The sequence below is a fragment of the Lithobates pipiens genome, unplaced genomic scaffold, assembly GCF_037356315.1.
Source record: "Lithobates pipiens isolate NorthernLeopardFrog02 unplaced genomic scaffold, aLitPip1_a1.2 Scaffold_30, whole genome shotgun sequence".
Lineage (NCBI taxonomy): Eukaryota > Metazoa > Chordata > Amphibia > Anura > Ranidae > Lithobates > Lithobates pipiens.
The window spans coordinates 95,712,327-95,735,084 of NW_027507791.1; the positions used below are offsets into that span (position 1 = coordinate 95,712,327).

The 22,758-nt window shown below is 42.0% G+C and overlaps 1 protein-coding gene across 3 annotated transcripts in view; it reads left to right on the plus strand.

Annotated features, from left to right (window-relative positions):
• The window catches only part of SPTB (spectrin beta, erythrocytic), a 205,057-nt gene that overhangs the window by 173,996 nt on the left and 8,303 nt on the right, over positions 1-22,758 (plus strand). For all 3 annotated transcript variants that reach the window (XM_077464649.1, XM_077464650.1, XM_077464651.1), the window contains 3 exons: positions 6,837-7,105; positions 9,884-10,057; positions 15,706-15,748. In XM_077464649.1, coding sequence (XP_077320775.1) covers positions 6,837-7,105; positions 9,884-10,057; positions 15,706-15,748 — 486 coding nt within the window. The remainder of the gene's footprint in view (positions 1-6,836; positions 7,106-9,883; positions 10,058-15,705; positions 15,749-22,758) is intronic.

The window sequence follows — 22,758 nt, forward strand, 5'->3', positions numbered from 1 at the left end:
TAACAGCAGCAGCTGCTGCCACAACCGAGATATCCATCTCTTCAGGCGCCGGTCGTCTGTACAATAATGGTGGTCTCCACGGCGGATTCGCCGCAAGATCACCGCTATCGGCGGCGGGAGAGGTGCCACCCCCCCTCCCGCCGCCCTCCCGCACCTTCTGCCGCTTACCGGAGCCATCGGTAGCGGTGGAGGCGATCGGGTCCTTTTCCTAGCTGGGTATGGAGATGAGAGAGGCTAGGATGGCCCCCACTCATCTCTATACCATAGGAGGGCGGAAGCGACGTCAAAACATCACTTCCACCCATACCTCTTAAAGGTATATTTTTTTTAAATGTCATTTTTTCTTTTTCTTTTTTTTTTTTTTTTTTTGCATTTTAGTCCAAATATGAGAACTGAGGACTTTTTGACCCCAGATCTCATATTTAAGAGGACCTGTCATGCTTTTTTCTATTACAAGGGATGTTTACATTCGTTGTAATAGGAATAAAAGTGATCCATTATTTTTTTTTTTTAAAACAGTGTAAAAATAAATAAAATCTATTAAAATAAATAAGAAAAAAAAACAAGGTTTTTAAAAACACCCCGTCACGACGAGCTTGCGCACAGAAGCGAGCGCATACATAAGTAGCGCCCGCATATGAAAACGGTGGTCAAACCACACATGTGAGGTATCGCCACGATCGGTAGAGCGAGAGCAATAATTCTAGCACTAGACCTCCTCTATAACGCAAAAAATGCAAAATGCAACCTGTAGAATTTTTTAAATGTCGTTTATGGAGATTTTTGAGGCTAAAAGTTTGACGCCATTCCACGAGCGGGCGCAATTTTGAAGCGTGACATGTTGGATATCAATTTACTCGGCGTACCATTATCTTTCACAATATAAAAAAAAATTGGGCTAATTTTACTGATGTCTTATTTTTTTATTCAAAAAAGTGAATTTTTTCCCAAAAAAGTGCGCTTGTAAGAACGCTGCGCAAATACGGTGTGAAAAAAAGTATTTCAATGACCGCCATTTTATTCTCTAGGGTGTTAGAAAAAAAAACAATATAAAATGTTTGGGGGTTCTAAGTAATTTTCTAGCAAAAAAAACAGTTTTAAACATGTAAACACCAAATCTGAAAAAGAGGCCTGGTCTTTAAGTGGTTAAAGAAACTTTAAAAAACTTGTTTCCAGGGGTAAGGCAGCACCATCTTAAGTATTATTTTCTGAGTCCACAGTAGAGTGTATTTCCGCCCTTACATTGAGCACTTCCTGTACTGTTAACTAAGCCTCCTTCTCAATCCAACGTTTCTAGGGCAATCCTGCTTCCCTGCTCATAGCTGACTTGTTTTATTTCATAGTATTTACTTGTGCCGATTATCTAGTGTTTGCCTATGTCAGTCATATCAGCTTCAGCTGCAGTAATGCTGTCCGATGCCTTTTTTCCCAATCCATGTGATGTCACATGATCACATGGGGTGGAGTAGGAAGCTCTGAGTGATTATGCAGTCTTGTGGGATTTCAGTGTTGTGCCGTAGGAAGTTCTGATAATAGATAGACAAGTACACAGAGTGTGCCGTAAATTATGGGAGATATGGGCATGCTCAGTGATGTCATTCCAAAGAACAAAAAGGATTACCAAAATACTATGCAAGTAAGGCGATGTCTACAACCAGTGTTCATTAGGGTTTTGTATGCTGATTTACATGGGACAAAGTTGTGGGGGAGAGTTTACAACCACTTTAAGGGGTATAAATATCACAGCGCATCTGAACATTTTAGGCAATATCATGCCATAGACCCATCCACACTTTAATTTTGGGGTGTGGAGAGCATATTCCCATCATGGAGGGGTTCTAATGGGGTAAGAGACCTCTTAAAGAAACAAACTAATTGGATGCATATGTCAGGGCTCAAAATTTCAAGTCCTGAGCTACTAGCCAGGCCTCAAGGGTTACTCGCCACGAGTTGCCCCGCCCAACCCCTACCCTGCCCCACCCCTAAACCCGCCCTCATAAATTATCTCATCAAATTACACATTAATGTTTTATGAAATTAAGTTATAAAAATATTAACAACTTTATCCATTTCCGCCAATGCAGTCTGTGTCCCACCGTGCAGCCTGTGTCCCCCATGTGCAGCCTGTGTCCCCCATGTGCAGCCTGTGTGCCATGTGCAGCCTGTGTGCCATGTGCAGCCTGTGTGCCATATACAGCCTACCTGTGGAGGGGAAGAGAGGAGAGCCGCCGGTTGGATGATCAGAGCAGGGAACATCATAGCTTTCATTTCAATAGCTGTGTGTTCCCCGCTGCGCGCCATCACATAAGCCCCTCCCCTTGTCCAGGGGAACTTTGATACATGTCACCTGTCCTAGGATTGGATGGGTGATGTGTCTATCAAAGTCCCAGACAAAGAGGAGGGGTTTATATGATGTACACAGCGGGGGAATACACAGCTATTGAAACGAAAGCTGTGATGTTCCTTGCTCTGACCATCCAGCTGGTGGCTTTCCTTTCTTTCCCTCTGTGATTGGCAGTGCTCACCCTCCCCCCCCCCCCGTCTCCCAGGCAGACCTTCTCGCCAGCCCTCAAAAACCACTCTCAAAATGCAAGCGTGCGAGTGGAATTTTTGAGCTGGACATTAACTGTTTTATCAGTATTTATTCAATTCAATAATGGGTTCCTACTGAGGTTTTTTTAATAAAGTTTATGTATATAGTATATTGTATAGCATTTTATATGTATCATTGGTAATATTTGATTACTGTAATGTATTAAATGTTATGCGTTCAAGTTTAAATATTACTCCACCCCATTGATACAGTATGGAACCATGAATCAGACGGAGACAAAAGTGCAGTAAAATCACACTGTTTAATAATAGTAAAGGAAAAGTTAAACAGAGCAAACGTAGTCAAAACATAGCCAGAGTTCGGTAACTTGAACGGATAGTCACACAAACCAGGACATCAGGAAGCCAGGGATCAGCGTACTTCAGAACAGGACAGGAAATCAGGAAACCAGAGAATCAGTGTAGTGGCACAGCAAGCAGGATCTGGAACCAGAAGGCACGTCAGCCAGGCAAGTCTTTAACGGGCACACAGGAGAGAGTCTCTTGATATGTTGACCAAGGTGAAGGCAGAGAGGATCTGGGCTGAACAGCTTAAGTAACCAGATGGACTGATGAGCAGGATATCATCACCAGGTGAGTCACTGTGGAAAGATTAGAGCTGGCAATTAACCGACAGCTGAGCGGCCTGCTCTGAGAAGGAAGGGCTGAGCCCACCACTGACAAGTAGACCTTTGACCTTGGTTTATCATCTAGTGTTTAATATACTAATGCTGGCCATACACTATATGAAAAATCGGCCAAACCTATTTTTGAAAATGTAACATTTGGCCGTGAGAGCAAACGATAGTGCCATCATGTAATGACCGATAAATCGTTCAGTGGACATAAATGAATCCATTTTTTTTTTTTACATATACCTAGTGCAAACAATTCGGATGGGAAACACATTAACCTTTCAATTTATCGTTCGTTCGGCAGAAAATTTCCAAACTTGTCCTTCGTTTTTTCGACACAAAAATGTAGCAACGATTTTTGATTTTGTGTCCATTAACTGCCCAAAATACGAACGAGCTGGCCAAATGACTGAATTTCGGCTGACTTTTCGTATAGCGTATGGCCAGCATTAGTCTATTCAGCAAGTTTAGGTGCTTAATTTCCTGCTGTACCCAATTACATCCAGCAGCTGTGTGGTTAATTATATAGATGGATGGTACTGTAAGATCTACATGCCTACTGCGTGTTGTCCATTGATTAGGAACCTCCAACAGATGCGGGGTCAATTGAATAGATGGACAAGACTGCAGAGTCTATATGCACTTCGTCTGGTGAGCTAGCAATGTAAGGGTTACAATAGGGAGGAGGAGGTCTATTTAAGCTTTGTTGCCATGCTGTATAGCCACTCTCTGTGATGAAGTCAGAAGTGATGAAACACGTAGGTTCGTGGCTATACGGCAACTGGATTTGATGCCGGGATGGTGACCCAACAAGTGCGGGAGAGGGAATGGTGAGAACGCAGCACTAAGGCACCCGGCATATGTTTTTAATTATGAAGGCGATTGGGAAACTAGTTTGATGTAAGTACATTACTTTTATTAAAACGAGTTACCTGAAAGGTTTTTACACTATTGGGGGCTCTGTCTTGATTTTCTTGTTCCTACATGTGGAGATTGCTATTGTAATGTGGATGGAGTTTGGCGATGTATGGCGGCCTTTAAGCACAAAAAGCGAGACTTGCCAGACACAAGAATGAATGGCAACATCTTTTGGCGAGCCTCATTCTTATGGGAGTTGAATCGGTACAGATCACTTTGGTGGAGGACTTATGGTGTTCGATTTTGTATTCTAGATGCACTTGGCTGGAATTGAGATTTCACAATTAACTTTTTTTCACATATTTTGGACACTTTTTATATTAATTTTTATCCTCCTTTTTTTATTTAATTAACATTAGAATTTGTTTATTCACAAAATGTGTGCTACTGTGAAATGTGTGTTTTTTTGTATTATATATTTCACCTATTGTGTTTGGTTATTTTTATATGACGTAGCAGCATTTTTTGGTATTTGTTCACTTATCTGTGAGCGCAGTGTTCAGGTTTGTCATTATATTCTTGAATTCACTAAATGATCTGGGAAACATAATGATCTTGGTCTGACCACTTAGGAAGGTGTTATCGTTTGCCATGATGAATAGTACCTATCTGTGTAACATACTTATAAACAAACAAATTACTAGTTGCCAAGTACAATCCACCTATGACATCATTGTGATGTCATATTCCCACCTGTAAATGTAAACACAAGAATAAAAAACCTACAAAAACATTAGTAACATGCAAGACTGACCCAATATGCTAAATGTATAAAATAACAATTGCTTGATATGCCATATAGAGTGCAGTGGATTTGTGTTGCATGAAAACTAAATTCAGACTCATATATTCTAAAAATTTTCAGGCTGATTTTTTTTTTATAAATCAGTGACAAATAAATGAATGAAGACATTTTACTTGGTTCTTTTTCAGAATCAACATGATATGATTCAGAACAAAAGTGAGAGAACTTCAATAAAAAAAACAAAGTTCCCCCTTACATCAGAGTCCCTATCAAAGCTCCCCTTACATCAGGGTAATAAAGGAGTTTGGGGGGGATTGTAGAAGCGGAGACCAATTTATGTGAATCCTCAGTCTGAGGATACACCACTGACTCTAGCTTCTGAATAAAATCTCCCAGCAGGCTGAATGTGGCCTGCAGGCCATAGTTTGGAGGCCCCAGGTTTAGAGGCTCATGCATGAGTTGATGGCTACAGTTGATAGCTAATGGTGACCCAGGTCACTCAGTAAAAGACTCAGGAAACGGGCCATCACACAAAGGTCAAGCAATGCCACGGGGTTAAACCCTTGAAAGCATCTATTGTTCTGTCAAAGTATCACAAGTAAAAAAAATGTCATGAAAGCTGTAACGATTCTTTTAGCACAACGCATCTTTTTTCATGATCATTTTTTAGTTGGTGTTTCTATTTTCTAAATATTTATTTTCATTATTACAGGTACTTATATAGCGCTGGCAATTTATGCAGCACTTTACATATCTATTGTCTCTTCACATCAGTCCTGCCCTCAAGGAGCTTACAATTTAAAGTCCTTAACTCACATTTACACATGCGAGGGCCAATTTAGACAGGAACCAATTAACCTAACATGCCTTTTGAGTGTGGGAGGAAACCAGAGTGCCTATAGGAAACCCACACAGGCACAGGGGGAACATACAAATTGCAGGCAGGTAGTGACATGGTCAGAATTGGAACCAACAACCCTAGTGCTGTCAGATGCTAACCACAATAAACAAAGCCCTTGTACACACGGTCGGAGATTCCGGCGGAATGTTTCCTATCGGACCGTTTTGTCGGATATTCCGACTGTGTGTGGTCTGCATCGGACTGTTTCCGTCAGAATCTCCAACGGACCAAGTTTTCCAACTTGCTGGTAAAATTTTCTATTGGACATACTCCGATCATGTGTAGTCTACTCCGACGGGCAAAGTGCCACGCATGCTCAGATCAAATTCCTAGACCAAAGCTATTGGCTACTAGCCTGAACGTTGTCCCGTCGTAACGAAATAACGTCATCACGTTATGTACAATCGGATTTTCCGACAACTTATGCCGCATACACACGAGCGGACTGTATGGCGTACTTAGTCCGTCATACAATCCGACGGACAGTCCGTCATACTTTCCACTGAACGGACTTGACCACACACGGATACCCAAACAGTCCGTCGAAAGCTTGCGCGGTGACGTGTACAGCACGTACGACGGGACTAGAAATAGGAAGTCCAATACACAGCAAAGCACCCTTCCGCCGGGTAAATCCTTTCTGGGCATGCGCCATTCTTAGTCCGTCGAACTAGCATACTGACAAGCGGATTGTCCGCTGAAACCAAAGTATGACGGACAGAATTTCGAAAAATCCGAAATTCTTAGTACGCCGGACTGCACGCTGAAAAAGTCCGCTGAAGCCCACACACGAGCGGACTGTCCGCTGAAATGTGTTTAGACGGACAAAGTACACCATACAGTCCGCCCGTGTGTACGCGGCATTAGTCCGACTGTGTGTATGCAACATCACTTCCGGACCTCTTCCGGAATTAATCTGTCGGAATTACTCCGACGGATTTGGTTGTCGGAATCTCCGACCGTGTGTACAAGGGCTAAAAGTTCCAAAATGTGTCATCAACTTTTAAGATTAGTGAAAGCTTTGTTTTCTTGTGTTCTGCTCCAGGTAACAGAAGCAGATGACATTGATGTACCAGGCACACCGGAGGTCATTCATGAGACCCATATCATGGAGGAGTGGAAGATCACAACAGAGGAACAAGAGACCGATCCTATGGAACAAGCTGAGCACAGTACATTGCATCCCACCGTTATTGTTACAGAAGATATTTCTACTCTACCAGCAAGTTTACCTAGTTCTTCTGCTATCCAAATCCAGGGATATTTATTGAGAAAGCATGATCTAGAAGGAACACTCAAAAAGGCACAAAACAGGTAAATGATAGTTGAAGCAGCAAAGTGTGAACTTTTAAGTAAAACAAAGAAAAGTGGACATTCTGGTAAACTGCAGCATTCAATCCAAATAAATATTTCACTCATCTGACCTCAGAAACAGTAGTAATGAGGACCCGGCACTATGGAGGGTGGCAAACTAAAAAAAAATTTTCATACACCGTGTGACCACACTATATGCAACAAACTCACGGTAGCTTTGTGGGTACATGCACATGGCCGTAAAAAATGGAACTCCAATGCATTTTTTGTTAACCGGTCTAAATGCAGGGGTATGGTTTTCAGTGAGGACATGCACACAGATCCATGACCAAAAATAAAAAAATCTCCATCTGAGGACATGCATTTAGGATGCATGTAGATGCATGTATACGCATATCTATGGATACAAAAAAGTGTATTCTGGGATTGAAAACTGAGCAGGAAGATATAGAACTAGAAGTTTACACATTTAAACACAAGCATTTTAACAATCACTTACGCAGGAACTTGTGATTATAAAAACCATGCCTGTATGATCAGAAATCAGTAATATTCTTACAGCCGTGTGTATGTAGGCTTACTACAAACAAGCTGTTCCATTATTTAAAGTGGTTGTCATATGCCAGTGAAGTGACTGGCCTCAGGTGATTAAAAAAAAATCCTCCTACATAAGTTTAATTTGTTTGTCTGCAGTCTTTTCTTCTCTACAGCTGTTCAAAATGCTGAATTATGAAGCTTGCTTGAGAATTCAGAAAAAGAGGTCGGAGAGCTGAAGTTGTACTCTGCAGAGCTCAGTGAGGAGTGTTCTGAGAGCTGATTGGAGGGAAGGGACACACTCCCCTTCACACAGCACACAGGAAACAGAGCTGAGGCTGCCAATCGGCTGCAGGTCCCTCCCCTGTCACATTTTTTCTCTTGGTGTCAGGAAAACTTGCCAGAAGTGATTCATGCTGATAGCAGAGGAACAAAGCAGCAGACAAAAGTGACACTTAGGGTCCTTTCACACGGGGCGGATCAGTTCTGATCCGCCCCGTGGATGTCCGTTTGCTCAGCGGGGATCACTCCGCCGATCCCCGCTGAGCAGGGAGATGACAGCTCCGTCTCTGCACACTGCGCAGGGACGGATCTGTCACAGCGCCGCTCTCCCCTATGGGAGATCGGATGACGACGGACCGCAGTGCCCGTCGTCATCCGATCCGATCCGCAGACGGATGGAAAAATAGCTTTTTCCTCCGTTACACTTTTTCGGATCGGAGCGGGTCGGATGTCAGCGGACATGTCACCGCTGACATCCGACGCTCCATAGACCTCTATGGAGCACCCGTTCAGGTCCGCCTAAAAAACTGACAGGCGGGCCTGAACGGGACGTCGGTGTGAAAGAGGCCTTAGGGGGTTATTTACAAAAGGCAAATCCACTTTGCACTGCAAGTGCACTTGGAAGTACAGTCGCTCTAAATCTAAGGGGTAGATCTGAAATGAGCGGAAGCTCTGCTGATTTTATCAGCCAATCATGTGCAAGCTAAAATGCTGTTTTTTATTTTCCTTGCATGTCCCCCTCGGATCTACAGCGACTGCACCTCCAAGTAGATTTTCCTTTAGTAAATAACTCCCTTAGTTCTCTTAATTGAGACAAGTGCACACTATAGAGGGATGTGCTTTGTCCATATTTCATGTCTGAGGTTTACAACCACTTTATCTGATCTTTGTTCTGTAATCACTCACTGTAGGTGTTTTTCAAAGCATGCAGTTACAGTACAGGGCTTCAAATGCATGACATTAAAGCTATAAACTGTATGTGGTATATGTAGTCTAACAAGTATGGAAAGATGAATAGTGTCTTCCACCTCTCTTCTCAGTGTATTTCACTCATTTGCCTTCCTCAAGACCTCTCGCCTCAGGACTCCTTTAGGCCAGTCAATATGATTAGTGATAGCAGTGGGGGTGATCAGACTCAAGCGGTAGGTGCATTTTCAATGAGTGCGCCAGTCTAAAACTGTAATTTTAAGGGCATGGTAGCCCACTTTTATTTAAAAGAATGGAAAAGTTCACAAAAGACATCAGTAGCCCACGCAGGGCGTTCCGCCATTACTTAATTCTTGTACAATCAGGATATTTCAGCCTCCTGGCTTACTATTGCTACACGGCTGCTTCAGGCCTCCAGCTTAGGCCTAAGGTCTGCTCCTTAGCCCAAAAGAGTTCCTTAGAGTCACGGTCTCTTATAGCTTACTTGCGATCAGCTCCTTGCTGCTCTGTCACAGACTACCTCTGCCTCCTGCAGGCATGCACACTCTGGTTGCCCCCATGCAGCCTCTGACTCCTATAGAGGAATGGAAGTCCACCTGACTCCCGTGCACAGACTTCCTGTCTGTTGGGTGGGACCCTGAGCCATAGTCAGGTCACAACTAAATAGCCCAGCACCCAGCTGTGCAATCAGCACACCGATCTCACCAAAATCTGGTGTAAACCAGCAATATTCCAGGTAACACAGGGTCCCACTGCCACACAGGGTACACACTTACTGTACAGTATTATATTAGACCAGTGTTTCTCAACTCCAGTCCTCAAAGCGCCCCAACAGGTCATGTTTTCAAGATTTCCCTCAGTTGAAATGGCTGTAGTAATTACTAAGGCAGGTAAACTGATCAAATCACCTGTGCAAAATAATTGAAAGCCTGAAAACATGACCTGTTGGGGCGACCTTGAGGACTGGAGTTGAGAAATACAGTATTAGAGCACTGCAGATTGAAATGAATATTTGTTCTTTTTTTTGTAATGCAGAGCATGGAGTAATGTCTACTGTGTGTTGAAGAACAATGACTTCTTTTTCTACAAAGATGCTAAGAACTTTGCTCTGAATGAACCCCTGCAAGGCGAGGCGGGACTGTTCCTAGGCAGTGCATCCTGTGAGGCTGTAGCAGATTATAAGAAGAAAAGGCATGTCTTCAGGCTCAGGTAATGTTAATTTTATAATACATTTATTATAACACATCAGGCTCCAATGTAAGACAAGGTCGAATTGAGTAAAACATTTAATTCCCAAATCATTTTATAACACTTTGTTAACATACTAAATGGCAAAATATTTTGTTGATAGGAAACGGGACAGAAAACATAGCAGTTTATAAGTATTAAGCAATAATGTTATAGCGGGAGTCCGCCGGGACTCCGCGTTTTCTTTTTTTTTTTAAAAGCCAGCAGCTACAAATACTGCAGCTGCTGACTTTTAAAATAGTGACACTTACCTGTCCAGCGCACCCACGATGTCGGCACCCGAAGCCGATCTCTAGATCGTCTGTCGGGTGTTGCCGCCGCCATCTTGGGTATGGGAATCAGGAAATGGAGCCTTTCGGCTTCATTTCCCGGTTCCCTACTGCGCATGCGCGAATCGCGCTGCGCAATAAGGACAGTCCCCGCTGCCTTTGGGATCTGTGTGTTTCCCAGCAGGCAGCGGGGCACTTGCGGAAAGGGGCGGGCACTTGCGGAAAGGGGCGTAATCTACGCCCCTTTCCGCAGAGAGCTATCCCGGAAGTGGGTGCAGAATACCTGTACTGTACAGGTATTTGCACCCCCCTCCCCCCTGAAAGGTGCCAATTGTGGCGCCGGAGGGGGGGAGGGTTCCGATGAGCGGAGGTCCACTTTAGGGTGGACCTCCGCTTTATGTAAGAAAGTGCACCTTTTATGAATTGCAATGCAGCCAGGGACAGTTTAAGTTCTTGAAGTAAATCTGTGATGTTTGTCACCATGACATGAAATGTAGAATCTCTTGCCAACTGAGACAAAGACATGAATAAAAATGTTTACAGAAGTTCTAACCCTTTGCAGCTCTGCTCAAAGCCAATAAAATGTTATGGCTACAGTTTTAAATTTAGGCTCAACTTAGAAATGACAAAGTTAAACTTTAAGTTGCTAAAAATGACTGCAAGCCTAACTTTTTTATGGCTTGTAAATACCATCAAGCACTGTTTTCAAAGTCCATGGCTGGGTAGGAGGCTGCGGTGACGACTGCTGATATCTGTGTAAGTGCAACAGTCTCTCTGCAGCGGTCTGGCACTCCCCTACTGAGTTAGGCCCCTTTCACAGTGGGGCGGTGCAGCCGTCGGCGTTCCCGTCGTTTTAGCGGCGGTCTGGGGCCGCTAGAGGGGTGGTTTTAACCCCCACTAGCGGCCGAAAAAGGGTTAAAACCGCCCACAAAGTGCCGCTGCAGCAGCGCTTTGCCGGTGATATAGCCGCGCTGTCCCATTGATTTCAATGGGTAGGAGTGGTTTAGGAGCGGTGAATACACCGCTCCTTTCACCGCTCCAAAGATGCTGCAAGCAGGACGTTTTTCACCGTCCTGCTAGCGCACCGCTCCAGTGTGAATGCCCCTCGGGCTTTCACACTGGAGTGAAAGGGGCCGGTTTTTTTAGGCGCTACACAGGCGCTATTTTTAGCGCTGTAGTGCCTGAAAACCGCCCCAGTGTGAAAGGGGCCTTAGAGCTAGAGTTGGGCACTCAGTAAACTCCTACTCCTATTTTGCTGCCTGGCTCTAACTCGGACTCCAAATGGGGCTGTACCAGACAAACAAACAACTGACCACTACCCCCACCTATAACCGTGACAGTGATAGGGGGCGCTAGTGTTACCGTTTTAACAACTAAACAAAACATATATTAATATTATACCATGTTTTGAAAACTTGACATATACAACTTAATGCATGTAATAAAGTGCTCCGTGTTTAATAATTTGTGGATTTATACTTCATAAACAAGAATTGATGAAAAAATAAAATCATTTAAAAGTCCATGAATTCTGTGATATATTGCAAAAGCATAACACTACACCATCACCGTATGCAGTAATCTTTTCAGTTGCACCCGATGTGTGTGGTTACATTTCCTACTCACCAGAAGGACATGACCTCTTTAACTAAAAAGAAGGTCGGAATGAGCTTTGTTTGTGGGTCTTTAACCACTTGCCGACCGCTGCACGTCGATATACATCAGCACAATGGCAGCGGTGGGCAAATGGGCGTACCTGTACATCCCCTTTTATTTGCGGGGTTAGTGGGCGCGCACACCCACTGTGTACACCGTGACCGGCGGACTCTATTTCTGCCGGTCTCCCGGCGATCATGTCACAGAGCCACAGAAAGGGGAAGTGCCTATGTAAACAAGACATTTCCTTGTTCTGCCTTGTGACATGACAGAGATCATTGCTCCCTGTCATGTGAATTATAGCCCATCCCCGAACAGTTAGAATCACTCCCTAGGACACAACCCTTTCATCGACCCCCCCCCCCCTCTAGGGGTTAACCCCTTCCCTGCCAGTGTCATTTACACAGCAATCAGTGCATTTTTATAGCACTGATTGCTGTATAAATGACAGTGGTCGAAAAAATGTGTCAAAAGTGTCTGATGTGTCCGCCATAATGTCGCAGTCATGATAAAAATCACAGATCGCCGCCATTACTACTAAAAAAAATAATAATAATAAAAATGCCATAAAACTGTCCCCTATTTTGTGGACGCTATAACTTTTGTGCAAACCAATCAATATACGCTTATTGCTATATATTTAATTTTTTTTACCAAAAATATGTAGCAGAATACATATTGGCCTAAACTGAGGGAAATTTATTTTTTTATATATTTTTGGGGGATATTTATTATAGCAAAAAGTTAAAAATATTATGTTTTTTTCAAAAGTGTCGCTGTTTTTTTTTCGTTTTATCTTAGTTTATAGCGCAAAAAACAAAAATTGCAGAGGTGATCAATTACCACCAAAAGAAAGCTCTATTTGTGGGATAAAAAGAATGTCAATTTTGTCGCACGACCGCACAATTGTCAGTCAAAGCGATGCAGTGGTCTGGTCAGGAAGGCGGTAAAATCTTCCGGGGCTGAAGAGGTTGGTTATTAAAAATAAGATATAAAGTATGTATTTTTAAAATAACACATCTACAGATTCCAATTGGCTGCTTACGTTTAAAATTGCCTTCTCCCGACACTGAGGACACTCGCATGTAGTACTTGGCAGGGATTGCTTGAGGGTCGGCGTGCATTCCACCGTTGTAGTACAGTGAACCGGAAGTGACGTGACCGGTATGCGCCTCGATGTACGTTTTGTACTATGATGTCATCAGGAAGAGCTTCCTGATGATGTTGTAATCGGGAAGCGCTGATTACGACATCACTTCTGGGTCCCAAACCGGGTCCGAGCTTCTGGGTCCCGAACTAAGTGCTTTCTGATGATGTCGTAAGATGAAATGTACATAGAGACGCATTCCGGTCACGTCACTTACGTTTCCCGAACTTCCGGCTCACTGTACTACTGCGGTGGAACGCACGCCGACCCAGGAACACAGGGCGGCTGAACTCCCTGCCAAGTACTACATGCGAGTGTCCTCAGTGCCGGGAGAAGGCACTTTTAAACGTAAGCAGCCAATTGGAATTTGTATATGTGTTATTTTATAAATAAATGTCTTTACGCTATGGCACCCTTTATATCTTATTTTTAATGGTATATCTTGGTGGAGAAGAGGTTGTTGTATGGAAGGCTACCTACCTTAGACTTCATCTCCACCTAATATCCAAGCAAGTTTAAAGACCCACATATAAAGCTCATTCCAACCTTCTTTTTAGTTAGAGGTCCTTCGGGTGAGTAGGAAAAGTAACCACACACATCGGGTGCAACTGCAAAGATTACTGCATATGGTGATGGTGTTATGCTTTCGCAATATATCACAGAAAAATTCATGGACTTTTAAATTATTTAATTTTTTTCATCAATTGTTGTTTATTAAGTGTAAATCAACAAATTATTAAGCAAGGAGCACTTTATTATGTACATTAAATTGTATATGTGAAGTTTTCAAAACATTGTATAATATTAATCTATGTTTTTGTTAAAACACTAGTGCCCCCTATCACTGCCACAAATCACACAAGTTAGCATTGTCTACACTTTGAGGGAAGCCGCTTATTTGTAATCACCTACTTATTTTGATTTTAATTTTCCATATAGCAGTAGCGCGAGGTTCACATAACACATCCACCTATAACTGGCCTTCGCAGCAAGGAACACATGGAAGGGCAATGCATGCAAAACAAAACCAAAGAAAATTCCCAGCTAAACCCACCAGTCAGTCTGCAACCAACCAAATTAACCTGTCCAACAGGTTGCATTAAAAACAGGGGTTTAGTCAGCATATATTTGCAAATACAGTCTCTCTGCAGCTGTTTGGCAGTCTAAGCCCTTGTACACACGGTCGGAGAATCTGTCGGAATGAGTCTTATCGGACCGTGTCGTCAGATAATCCGACTGTGTGTGGTATGCATCGGACTGATTCTGTCTGAATCTCCGTCCGACCCAATTTTCCAACATGTTGGAAATATTTCCTGACCAACTGGGCCGGACGGACCTAATCTGATCATGTGTAGAGCATTTTCATCGGACCAAGTGCCACGCATGCTCAGATCAAATTCCTACATCAAAGCTATTGGCTACTAGCCTGAATGTAGTCCCATCGTAACTAAATTACGTCATCACGTTCTGAAAGTTCGGATTTTTCGCCAACTTGGCCCGACCGTGTGTATGCAACAGTTTCGGACACAATCCGTCGGACTAAATCCGACGGGCAAAATCCGACGGATTTGGTTGGCAAAATCTCCGACCGTGTGTACGTGGGCTAACAGTTTGATTTAAAAACTGAGGTTTAGTTAGCACACATTTACAAATACAGTGTCTCTGCAGCTGTCTGGCATGCCCCTACTGAGTTAGAGCTAGAGCTGGGCACTCAGTAAACTCATGCTCCTATTTGACTGCCCAGCTCTAACTTGGACTCCAAATGGGACTGTACCAGACAAACAAACAACTGACCACTGCCCCACCTATAACTGGCCTTAACAGCATGGAGCACCTGGAACACATGCAAAACAAAACCAAAGAAAATTCTCATCTCAACTCACCAATCAGTCTACAACCAACTGAATTAACCTGTCTAGCAGTTTACGTTAAAAAGGGGTGTTTAGTTAGCACACATTTGCAAATATAATACATGCTTAAGCTGCAGAGCCGCTCCAAGGTACCACAATGTTATTGCAGTCCTGTAAATTTATGAGAGCCTCCATAGTAGAAGCACATGTATTCTAATGGATAGATAGAGGACAGGTGAGCCTGGAGGGAGCCCATACCTTCTTAAATGCACAGGGGCACACTGGACACCCAGAGCAATGGCAGCAAAGGTGTCCAGTGTGTCCCCTCACCAATATTACATCAGTAACAAACAACTGCCCACTGCCCCCACCTATAACTGGCCTTCACAACAAGTGTACCAGATAGATTGCAGCAGAGAGACTGTTGTCCTGAGGTAATTTGTATTTTTTTAGAATGCTGAGTTCAATTGTGTTATTTTTATGACAGTACAGTTGAGCTTTAAATACAGTAGCGACTATATAAAAAAATATATTTGAGATTTTGTCCAATATTTCAGGTGCTTTGAATTTATTGTTTTATCATATATGGACAGCATAAAATCTAAGATGTGTTGCATCCAATATTTATACAAAGTTTTCTGTAAATCAGAAAGGACACCAATAATATTGAAAATGCTTGTTTTCCAGGTTGAGTGATGGCAATGAGTGGCTTTTGCAGGCAAAGGATGAGGTAGGTACAAAATAGACACATGACCAAAAAAGACCATCGGGTCTGCCTGATAAAAACTTTCACCAGATACAGTATGACTAATGCAATGCTTATTTAGGGGAAGGCTACTGCCCACCATAACGTAAGACGATGACCTTCAGATGTAATTTCAGCATGTGTTCTTCATTTACAGTGCCTTGAAAAAGTATTCATATCCCTTAAAATTTTCCACATTTTGTCATGGTACAACCAAAAATTAATAAAAAGAGAAATCTGATGGGTTTACTTCCTCTTTGATTCCCTGCAAAGGTAAAGCATAATGGACTACTATGCATCGCATATTAGTCCATTATGTGTCACTTACCTGACACAGGAGCCAGCGAAGTCACCGCTGTCCCCTTGTGTACGGAGCCTCCATCTTCTTGGTGGGTCTCGCTGCTCCGGCGCTGTCATTCGATGGAGCCGCGTTGATGTCACTCCCACGCATGCACACGGGAGTTGCCACTCGTGGCATATCGCCGTTAACAGCGGCGCGCTCAGTGCGCCTGCACGCCGTAGACAGCGGTGCCTGTCTTTTGGCAAACATCTCCTAAACCGTGTAGGTTTAGGAGATATTTCTTGGACCTACAGGTAAGCCTTAATCTAGGCTTACCTGTAGGTCAAAGTGGTTTGTAAGGGTTTACAACCACTTTAATTAGAACAAAAAAAGAACAGAGGTTTTGTGCTTCCTGACTTTACAATATATCTACAAGCTGCATCCTTGATAAGGATAATAGATTGGTATCACAATGTAAAATATAAGCAAAGGGTAACCTTAGAGGAAGATATTATAGGCCTACAACTTAAATCCCTCCCATGGATTAAACCTCAGCTTCAGCCTGAGAAAAAGGAATTAACGATTTTTGTGTCAGCAACTTTAAAAAATATGGGACGAAAAAGGGGGCACTCTCCACAATGATTGGGCCAATGACCCTGTTCTCCAATCCTGAATTTCCACCAGCATTATTAGCTACTAATTTTATTAAATGGAACAGGTTGGAGAACACGAGGATAGTTCAGACCCTAGAAGATGGTAAACTTCCACAATTGCTTGACATGGGCCCTGAACATAAAAGCAAAGGGATGCAGTATTATCAACTAAATGCATATATTTAATCAAAGACACAAGCGTTCTTGATTGATAGACCACTAACTAGTTTTGAACAACTGTTAGTAGAGGAACGAAGACAGACTCATAAATTGTCCATTGTATATAAACTTTTACTTCCCTTCGGACCCCTCAATTAATTAATATATATGAGAAAATAGGAAAGCGAAATAGAGAGTCTGATTCCTTTAATAGAATGGGACAAGACATTTTCACTAATACATAAATTATTGGTAGCAGTTAAACATCAAGAAAGAAATTATAAAATCATGATGAGGTGATGAGGTAATACTGGAGTCCAATTGACTTAAATAAAATAAATAAAGATAATAAAGAGATTTGCTGGCAATGTCTCAATGATAAAGAAATGGATGTCATATGGTGAGGGATTTCTGGTATAGCATATTTGAAATATATCAGATGGTGTCAGGAACTGAGATACAACCAAATGTTAATATAGCGATACTATCCATAATACCAGGGTTAATGAAATCTATAAAGACAGATATTCTTCACCATATGATACCTTCAAGACTTCTCCAGAGCCTCTCCCATCCTCTGGAACTCCCTGCCCCAGTATGTCCGCTCAGCCCCTACCCTGTCCACCTTTAAGAGTTCCCTGAAAACTCATTTATTCAGGGAAGCCTATCCCACACCCACGTAACTGTCCCCAAGCCACCCCCATCAAATCATTCTCTGCAGCTATTACCTTTTGTACCACCACCCCCTCCCTTTAGAATGTAAGCTCTACGAGCAGGGCCCTCCAGTACCTTTTGTATTGTACTGTAATTGTGTTGACCCCCTATACATTGTAAAGTGCTGTGTAAACTGTTGGCGCTATATAAATCAATAATAATAATAATATGATAACAGCTGCCAGAACAATAATAGCCCAAAGATGGTGAAAAGCAAAAAGTCCTACAATAGCGGAATGGATCCGTGAATCTAATAAAATACAACATATGGAGGAACAGATAAGGAGAGAAGATAATGTAAGGAATCAAATGCCAAAAATATGGCAACAATGGGAAGAGTTTTGGTTCTCAACAAACATGATACAATATTTATGAAAGGGAACATACCACCCCATGGTAGTTTTTTTTTTAAAGTCATGGGATGATTGGAATAGGAGACAATGCATGAGGTCCTGTGTAGATGATAAAGGAAAGATGGAAGGATATAGAAAAGGGAAGATGGATCCCAATATAAGGAAATATTGCCCTTTGTCAGGGACAGGGGATATTATTTATAGTTATAAAGTAAGGTATATGAATGTATATGTATTTGTATAAATTGTGTATAAAATGAATAAAAAGAGTTTGAATACAACCTAAAATGTAAATGTATTTTATTGGAATTTTATGCGATAGACCAACACAAAGTGGCATATAACTGTGAAGTGGAAGGAAAATGATAAATGGTTTTTAACATTTTTTACAAATAAATATGTGAAAAGTGTGGCGTGCATTTGTATTCAGCCCCCCGCCCCCAGTCAATACCGTACTTTGTATAACCACCTTTTGCTGCAATTACAGCTGCAAGTCTCTACCAGCTTTTCACATCTAGAGATTGAACGTTTTGCCCATTCATCTTTGCAAAAAAGCTTAAGCTCTTGAAGTCTTGCCACAGATTCTCAATTGGATTTAGATCTGGACTTTGACTGGGCCATTCTAACACATGAACATGCTTTGATCTGAACCATTCCATTGTAGCTCTGGCTGTATGTTTAGGGTCGTTGTCCTGGTGGAAGGTGAACCTCTGTCCCAGTCTCAAGTCTTTTGCAGACTCTAACAGGTTTTCTTCCAAAATTGCCCTGTATTTGGCACCATCCATCTTCCCATCAACTTTGACCAGCTTCCCTGTTCCTGCTGAAGAAAAGCATCTCCAGAACATGATGCGGCCCACACCATGTTTCATGGTGGGGATGGTGTGTCCAGGGTGATGTACAGTGTTAGTTTTCCGCCACACATAGCGCTTTGCTTTTAGGCCAAAAAGTTCAACTTTGGTCTTATCTGAACAGAGCACCTTTTTCCACATGTTTTTCACGTGTCCCTACGTGACCCCCACATGGCTTCTCGCAAACTGCAAATGGGACTTCTTATGGCTTTCTTTCAACAATGGCTTTCTTTTTGCCAAACTTGTTTCTTGTATTTTGGTGTACAAAGATAATTTGAAAGAAAATCTGATATTTTGTTTTTGATTTGAAGTGAAAGTGCGATGTAGATCCGCTTTCCATTTCATTAGACAGGATAGGTGTGGTAATTCTGAGGGCGTGTTCAGCAGTGAATATGTTTTGGAGAGAACTTAGGGTAGAGGATCAGTTCCAGAACAGTACTCTGCAAAGGTATTTAACTGACGAGTGAAGCTCTGGGGGTTGGGGATAGAGTGTATAAAATTATGTAATTGCGCTGCGTTCTAAAATGGGAGTTAATAGGGGCCTGGGGAGTTCATCAATTCCATCATGGAAGGCAAATGCACACCATACTTTTCACATATTTATTTGTAAAAAAATTTGAAACCATTTATCATTTTCCTTGTACTTCACAATTATTTACCACATTGTGTTGGTCCATCACATAAAATCCCAATAAATTACATTTACGTTTTTGGTTGTAACATGACAATATGTGAAAAATTATTTAAAAAATGAATGGCGTATCAAACACAGAGTGGTACTGTGGATACACTACATAATAATCATGCAACGTCCCGATATTTGAAATTGCTAAATAAAACTATTGTTGGAGGTGATGGACTTTATAGGCATAAACACACATACACAATAATTTTAACAATATTTATTTATAAAAAAAATGCAAGACATACACTAATTGCATCAGAGCATAATGATTACACTGTCAATATGATCTAATTACATCACAATTGGACAAAAGGCTCATACATTTCCATTTTTTATGATACATATATAACATGGGATGACAACAAGGGGTATGAATACTTTCTCAAGGCACTGTAAGTCACTTTAATAATAAAAGATTTAAAGCATACCTTAAGTTCAAAATTGACTTTTGCTCTGCTTGTAAAAGCTAAAAATAACACCCAAATACTTACCTGTGACCCAAAGTTATCCCACTCTGGGTCAAGAGGACCCCTGAATCCCTGCTACTTGCTGCCAGCACCAGGACTAAGGAATTGGAAGTGTGAAAGCTAGAGGCATTGATCAGCTGCCTTTTACTCATGCTATGATAATAATGTGCATAATAGAGAAGGGCACTTTGGAAATAAACTGAAAATGTATGCAGTCACAGAGAGATGCCTACCACACAGACCACAGGCCAGTGTTTGTTGAACGGGTGATTTAAAAAATAATGCTTGTTCATGGCAAATTATCTGGTACAGTATTTTGTTTGCCTTGTTAGGGTTCTAAAAGACCTAGGGTATCTCCAGGCCATTAGACTGAAATATTTTGGAGCTTAAAGCATAATAGTGGAAAGGTGTGCTGACGTTTCCAAGACAGAAACCCTAGGCCAAAATTATGCCAAAAATGGGGTTGATTTACAAAAACTGGAGGGTGAAAAATCTTGGTCCAGCTGTGCATGGTAGCCATTCAGCTTGTAACTTCAGCTTGCCCAAGTAAGCTTTGAAAAAAAAAAACCCTGGAAGCTGATTGGTTTCTTTGCAGAGCTGCACCAAATTACAGATTAGTTAGTCTTTTTGTATCTTAAATAAAAAAAACTTCCACTGAAACAAAAATATGTGTAAAAGCACCTATAACCAGGTTGTATTTGTGATATTTTAACAAACTACAAAAAAGTTTTCCTCTAATGACACTTTAAAGGACAAGGGCAAAGTACAATTTATTTAGAAAAGTTAAAAAGCAAAAAGGAAATACATGATGATAAAACCACAATTGATGTAAATACAGACATGGATGCACAAAGCATAACATACAGTAAACCACTTCCTCTATCGAGTGAACACACGCGACAGAGTATACCCAACGCATTTCAAGTTACAGCATTAATCCTCTTCTTTAGGGGTTATAGATAGAGCGTTTATCTATAATTGACAAAAACAGATAATATAAGAATTCAACATAGATTAAATTCACAATAAAATAGATATTCAACAACAGTATCAATATACACTGACCATGTGGTAGTGTAGAATATCATGGCTATTGCATCATATTAAAAACCAGGGAATGATTGCTGGCATAATCCATTCAGAGAAGTCCGAGGGGTGTAGGTGCACGATGGGTCTGACCGAGAGCACCCACAGAGGGCACTCAGCCCAAACCCCAATGGGAGCACCACACTGTGGACTGGTACAATTGATGTGTCTAAAGAAAAAAGTATGTCTATTAGAGTAGATGGATAAAGCATAAAGTCCACTAAGCAGCAAAGGTCTGTATAGTGGCTGATCAATGACTACATAATACAGAGTGCAGTTGGTATTTTTTGATATTTGCTTTAGCCATCTACTCTAATAGACATACTTTTTTGTGGTGCTCCCATTGGGGTTTGGGCTGAGTGCCCTCTGTGGATGGTCTTGGTCAGACCCATTGTGTGCCTCCACCCCTCGGACTTCTCTGAATGGCTTATGGCAGCAATCATTTCCTTGTTTTTAATATGATGCAATACCCATGATATTCTACACAACCCCATGGTCAGTGTATATTGATGCTGTTGCTGAATATCTATTCCATTGTGAATTTAATCTATGATGAATTCTTATATTATCAGTTTTTGTCAATTATAGACATAAACGCTATAACCACTCACCCCTGATGAAGAGGATTAATTCTGTAACTTGAAATGCGTTGGGTATACTCTGTCGCGTGTGTTCACTCGATAGAGGAAATGGTTTACTGTGTGTTATGCTTTGTGCATCCATGTCTGTGTTTGCATCAGTTGTGTTTTTTTCATCACGTATTTCCTTCTTGCTTTTTAACTTTTCTTAATAAAATTTACTTCATCTAAAATTTTGTTTGTTTTTTGAGGAGCCCTTTCCCTTTAACTACTTGCTGCCTGCCCACTGTCAAATGAAGGCGGGTAGTGCGTCTCTCGTTCTGGGACAACGACATATGATGGCATCCCAGAACAGCCGCTCTTGCACACCTGCAAGGGCTCGCTGCGCAGCCTTAGGCGGCCACGCCATGTTGCTAGGACATGCTGCGACCCGATTGCTGTGAAGAGCCACGTCCGTGGGTCTTTAACCATGTGATCAGCTGTGTCCAATCACAGCCGTCCACATGTAAACACGGAGATGCCGGTAATCGGCGCTCCTCGCCTCACACTGACAGAGTGTGTGGAAAGGAGAGCCGATCAGCGGCATTTCCTCGCACGGGTACAACAAAACATGTAATCAGGGCACTGATTATCAGTGCCCTGATTACATTATAGCGCCACACATGTCAGCAATCAGTGCCCACCATTGCCAGCAATCAGTGCCCACCAGTACCCACAAGTGCCACCAGTGCCCATTAGTGATGCCAGTCAGTGCTGGCTATCAGTGCTGCCCATCACTGCTGTCCATCAATGCCCATCAGCGTTGCCCATCAGTGCTACCCATCAATGCCCATCAGTGCTCATCCTGTCCTAAGCTATCCGTGCTGCCTATCAGTGTTGGCAATCAGTGCCACCTAACTGCCCATCAGTGCCACCTATCAGTGCTCATCAGTGCCACATATCAGTGCCCATAAATGCGACATATTAGTGCATCCTCATCAGTGCCACCTAATCAGTTCCCATAAGTGCCACCTCATCAATGCCCACCAATTCAGCCTATCAGTGCCCATCAGCACATATCAGTGAAGGAGAAAAGTTACTTATATACAAAATTTACTGACAGAAACTAAGTAAAAATATTTTGTTTTCAACATTTTTGGTCTTTTTTTTATTTATTTTTAAATAAAAAAATC